Here is a 5,558-nt window from a genome sequence, read left to right on the forward strand (position 1 = left end):
CCCTCTTCCTTCCTCCCCCTCTTTTTTTTAATTAAAATTTTTATTAATTTTTCAATTGAAAAACAAAAACATAAGATCTTTTATCACAATATCAACCAAAAGAAATAACACTGATCACTACATTCACGGACGTGTCCGGTGTCCCCCAGCCGCGCCACCCTCTTCCACTTACCACACCTTCCTCCTCCCAAACTACCACCACTCCTCCTTCCTCCCTCTTTCCTACCTCCCTTCCTCACTCAACCTCCCGTCTTGCGCAGCTCTCCCCCTCTTAACCACGACCTCTCCTCTTTCCTCCTTTCCAACTATCCTGCACATCCCATCACCTTCTTTTCCACCACCTCGGATGCAGTTTAGGGGTACTAGCCGATCATCTCCTCTTCTTAAAAGACAAACATTTACATTATATTTATAAATACACCAAATGTTATATAATTCTACCCCTTCGTCCCCTTCCCCCCTGTACGTGTTTTGTGACCCGGTTAGGTAACGAAAGCAAAGGTGACGGGTAACGACGCGCCTGCAAGCAAACTTCCAAACTAGACATCACCAAGGGCTCCACCCGGAGCTAGAGCGGTTTTCTTCCATTGGATCCCTTTTCCAAGCTTGTAACGATCCCGCCTCCTCTGTTTAGCCAATGAGATCCATGATTTTTACTTTCATTCAGGTAGGTACAGTGTTTCTCAACCTTGACAATTTTAAGGCATGTGGACTTCAACTCCCAGAATTCCACAGCCAGCAATGCTGGCTGTGGAATTCTGGGAGTTGAAGTCCACATGCCTTAAAATTGTCAAGGTTGAGAAACACTGAGGTAGGAAGAGTGGCAAAAAACAATCCCTCCTTCTTCATTCGGGATGGTATGGAGACAATACATAGATTCGAAGTGCGGCAGTTGGGAGCACCAGACTTGACCGGGGCTCGGGAGCTAAGCACGGGCCACTCCTGATTTAGATGAGAGGCCCAATCAAGCCGTTCCAGAAAGCTACAGAGAAGCCAATGGAGCCCATTTCAGGACAAAATGAAACATTCTACTCAGGCTTACATTTCAGGAGGCATCCCTACCCAGCAAGCAAGCAAAGGAAGTTGGTATGGCACAGATAATACCTAACCAATTGCACACGTTCCGAGATTTTATTAAACGAACACAGTCACACAAGATTTGGTTACCTCCTGAGTGGATTACTGGAATACACTTTATATGGGAACCCTTAAAGGACAAGATTGTTTCTCCTTGAAATGGCAATCTCTCTGGTTGCCATAGTTATAGTGGCAGAAGTCTGATTTTAGGAAAATTTGGATATATAAATGATTTGATATATGCTATATGTCTGAAATATATACAGTGCTTTTTTTGTTAAAAAAAAAAAAAAAAGTGCCGGAACTCACACACGTCATACAACCCACCTTGCCTACCCTACAAGGTTCCATCCAAAAAAGATGCCGGAACTCACGTCATACAACCCACCTTGCCTACCCTACAAGGTTCCATCCAAAAAAGGTGCCGGAACTCCGTTCTGGGTGTTCTATGACAAAAAAAAGCCCTGTATATATATGATAGCACCATCACCAGATGGATTCACAATTGGTTGACCAATCACACTCATTGTGTAGTCTTCAGTGAAATTACATCCACAGGGAGGGAAGCATGAAGTGGGGTACTTAACTTTTGTCTTGCGCCCAGTGCTCTTCAACATTTTCATAACAGTTCTAAATGAAGGAATAGGAGGGGAACTCATAAAATCTGCAGATGACACCAAGGTGGGGGGAAATGCTAACACTTTGGAAGATAGCTTCAAGATTCAGAAGGATGTTGACAGACTTGAGCATTGGACCCTATCCAACAAAATGCAGTTCAGTAGTGAGAAAAGTTAAAAGCCTTCACTTAGGCTGAAAAAAGTCTTGGCATTACAAGTAGTCCTCTTCTTACAACCACAATTGAGCCCAAAATGGCTAAATGAAACATATGTTAAGTGAGTTTTGTCTCATTTTATGAACTTTCTTGCCACAGTTAAGTGAATCACTACAGTTGTTAAGTTAGTAACACAGTCATTAAGTGAATCTGCCTTCCGCATTGACTTTGCCTGTCAGAAGGTTGCATGTCCCCAGGACACTGCAACCATCATTAATATGAGCCAGTTGCCAAGCATCTGAATTTTGATCACGTGGGGGTGTTGCAGCGGTTGTGTGAAAAATAGTCATGTCACTTTTTCAGTGCCTCTATGTTTGAATGGTCACTAAACAAATTATTGTAATTCAAGGACTATCTTTAGTTGCTAGTTTTAGCTCATTCTGTGCTTACTCTTCCTGATTCCCTCCTTGCAGATTCAGACTACTTGTTGGTATTCTCTTTTAGTTATGTACCCTCCTTTCCATTTTTTACATTTGACTTTTTTAATCGCTCAATTTGCCAGAGAACTTTTTATGCAACCATGCTGGTCTTGTGTGATGTCTTTTGTTTTCCTTTCTCTGAGGTATTGTTTTTGCTTGGGCCTTCATTATCTCATTTTTCAGTGTTTCCCAAGTATCTTGAACTGTTTTTCCTTGTAGGATTTCCATTCATGAAATCCTTCCTAATCTCTCTATTAACTTGTTAACATCAGCTCTCTTAAAGCCTAAAATACTAGTCTGACTAGTTATCTGTGATTGCATTATGGTGAATTCAAGTATGATATGGTCACTCTTCCCCAAAGTTCTTACAACTTCTTCCTCAACCATATCATCCCTATTAGTAAGATTAAGTCCAGTATAGCTGTCCCTATTGCTCCTGTGTCTACCTTTTGTATGACAAAGTTGTCAGCTAAACATGTCAGGAACTTGCAGGACCCAGTCTGGGTCAGTTACCTGGACCAGAGGTTTATTCTTCCGAGCTTTTAGACTTGTGCTGGAGCCCATCCTCAGGGAATTCAAGTTCCCTGAGGATGGGCTCCAGCACAAGCCCAAAAGCTTGGAGGACTAAACCTCTGGTCCTGGTGACTGACCCAGACTGGATCCTGCAATATTATCCTGGGATATGTACATTTCCTTCATTCATGTCAAGAACTTGTTTGATCTCGCATAACCTGCAGAGTTAATGTCAGAGTATTTGAAGTCCCCCATTACTACAGTGGTGTATTTCCTGCACACAGCTCATCTATTTCCTCCGACTGGATTCCAGTGACAGGACAGTTCCTAAGAGACAAATACAGTACTTCTAAATAAAAATAATAGTGTGACTAAAATCCATGTTTTAAGAGGTACAATATTTATTTGTCAAAACTACTGCAACACTTCAGCGTTTTAGTGTAACCTGCCAGATTAGCCACTGAAGAATTCAACTCTAGTCTTTAGCCAGTAGAAGTAATGCAACAAATTGTGGGAAAAGAGGTTTCTGTTTAAGGCCTATACGCAGATCGATCTTTGTGATATACTGTCACAATCAACCTCTCATAGCATTCCCAATTGAAAAGTAAAGATATCTTTTCACCCAAACATATTTGTCATTTTTTTATTTTATTTATATTTAATTTTGAAGAGAACAACAGTATGCATTATAAAGAAATAAAATTTCTAATATATTAACATTAGTTTGCAATAGGGAAATATGCTTTGAACAGTTTGCCTTAGAATTCTAGAACAATCGGGAGGGGGGAGAAATAAATATACTAATCTTGGAATGCATATTTCTGTTGCAGTGCTTGAGATAGCAGTTATTACTTCAAAGAAAGTGCGTGACTTGGAAATGAGTTCTTTTATTAAAATGCTACTTTGTTTGCATGAACTCATTACATGTGTCTACTATAACATGCAGCATAAGAATCTTGCATGATAATAAGTATGCAGTTAAAACTGCAATATATCTAATGATCAACTTGAAATATATGCACATGCCTCTATCCTCTCATCTTTGATCAATATTCTTTTCTCTGGACTAGTATTAAGCAAATAAATTACATTAAAAGACATCCACACAGATTTTTTTTTAAAAAAAAACACCACACCTCAGTTTATTCTACTACTTCCAAGTAAGATACCCTGCTTTTCCAGGATCTCTGGCTCGGTTTCCCTTACATCCAACAGGCTGTCCAGAGCGACTTCGCAAATCTCGATCTGGCATTTCACTTTGGGCCACCTCTTCATCATATCTAAGGGAAGAGAGATAAACATCAATGGCTGGTTTGGATCAAAAGGGTGAAATTTTTCTTAAGTGGAATTGCAACAGTTGCCAGGTGAAGAAGCTGTAGACATGAGTGCTCTACCATTTTAAAGAAAACTCCTCAATACAGAACCCCGGATGAGGAAAACAGCTAGTTCTTTTATTTTATTTGTATGTAAAGTATGTAAAGTTTAAACCAGGGGTCTTCAAACTTGGCCCTTTTATGACTTGTGGACTTCAACTCCCAGAATTCCTCAGCCAGCGTGCCTGGCTGAGGAATTCTGGGAGTCGAAGTCCACAAGTCATAAAAGGGCCAAGTTTGAAGACCCCTGCTTTAAAGTGTATCCACTTGAGGATATTTTTAAAAAAACCAAATTACTGCTCTTTCCTGTCCATAATTAATCCATATGATATAATCAATAAACTCTAACTATGGGGAAAACACTGGCTCCTGTTCATAAAGTTAAGTGATAAATCTATATGTATGCCTGTGACTCTTAGTACACAGCTAGACCTTGACATACAACTATTTGATTAGTGACCATTCCAAGTTAAAACAGCACTGAAAAAAGTGTCTTATGACCATTTTTCATGCTTACAATCACTGCAGCATCCTCCATGGTCATGTGGTCAAAATTTGGGTGGTTGGAATTGGCCTATATTTATGACAGTTGCACTCTCCTGGGATCAGGTGATCACCGCCGGCTTCCAACAAGCAATGACGGAAGCCAAATTCACTTAACAACTGAACTGATTCCTTAATAACTGTGGGAAAAGAGACACAACTCGCTGTGGGAATGAGACACAACTTGCTTAACAACCACCTTGCTTAGCAACAAAAAAAATGGTTGTCATAAGTCGAGGACTACCTGTACACACAAATACACACAAACATACATCCTTTCTTAAAATAGTGCCTTGGCCCTGGTGAACAGAATACTGTTCTCTGAATCTATGCACTTGTGATATCACTTCCATCATTAAAAATGAAGAATTTGATGTTATTTCCCATCACTATTTTTCCTCCAATAAAATGGATTCAGTGTGCATTCTAATAGCAAGGCAGTAATGGTTAATACATCATTTATTTATTTATTTATTTATTTATTTATTAAATTTATTTATTAAATTTATATACCGCCCTATCTCCCTTGCGGGACTCAGGGCGGTGAACAGGCGATACTAAAAACCACGAATAAATAAATAGTTTCTGTTTTAAAATCGAACTGAATAATAGGCCTGTTCTAAAAACACACCCATACAAAACCCCCCACTGAAACACAATCCAAACTACGCCAGGCCGGCCGCACGGAATAGATGGGCCTTCAGGGCTCGGCGAAAAAGGCGCAGGTCCGCAACTGTACGTAGGTCGGGGGGTAGGTCATTCCAGAGGGCAGGAGCTGCCACAGAGAAGGCTCTCCCCCTG

General features: G+C 40.3%; 1 protein-coding gene across 2 annotated transcripts in view; it reads right to left on the reverse strand.

Moving 5' to 3' along the window:
* Nucleotides 1–3,304: 3,304 nt before the first annotated feature.
* The window catches only part of TTLL1 (tubulin tyrosine ligase like 1), a 22,412-nt gene continuing 20,158 nt past the window's right edge, over nucleotides 3,305–5,558 (reverse strand). For both annotated transcript variants that reach the window (XM_015823574.1, XM_015823566.1), the window contains exon 10: nucleotides 3,305–4,121. In XM_015823574.1, the coding sequence (XP_015679060.1) occupies nucleotides 3,992–4,121 (130 nt within the window). In that variant the 3' untranslated portion in view covers nucleotides 3,305–3,991. The remainder of the gene's footprint in view (nucleotides 4,122–5,558) is intronic.

This window comes from Protobothrops mucrosquamatus, unplaced genomic scaffold, assembly GCF_001527695.2.
Source record: "Protobothrops mucrosquamatus isolate PMUCROS unplaced genomic scaffold, P.Mucros_1.0 scaffold_178, whole genome shotgun sequence".
NCBI lineage: Eukaryota > Metazoa > Chordata > Lepidosauria > Squamata > Viperidae > Protobothrops > Protobothrops mucrosquamatus.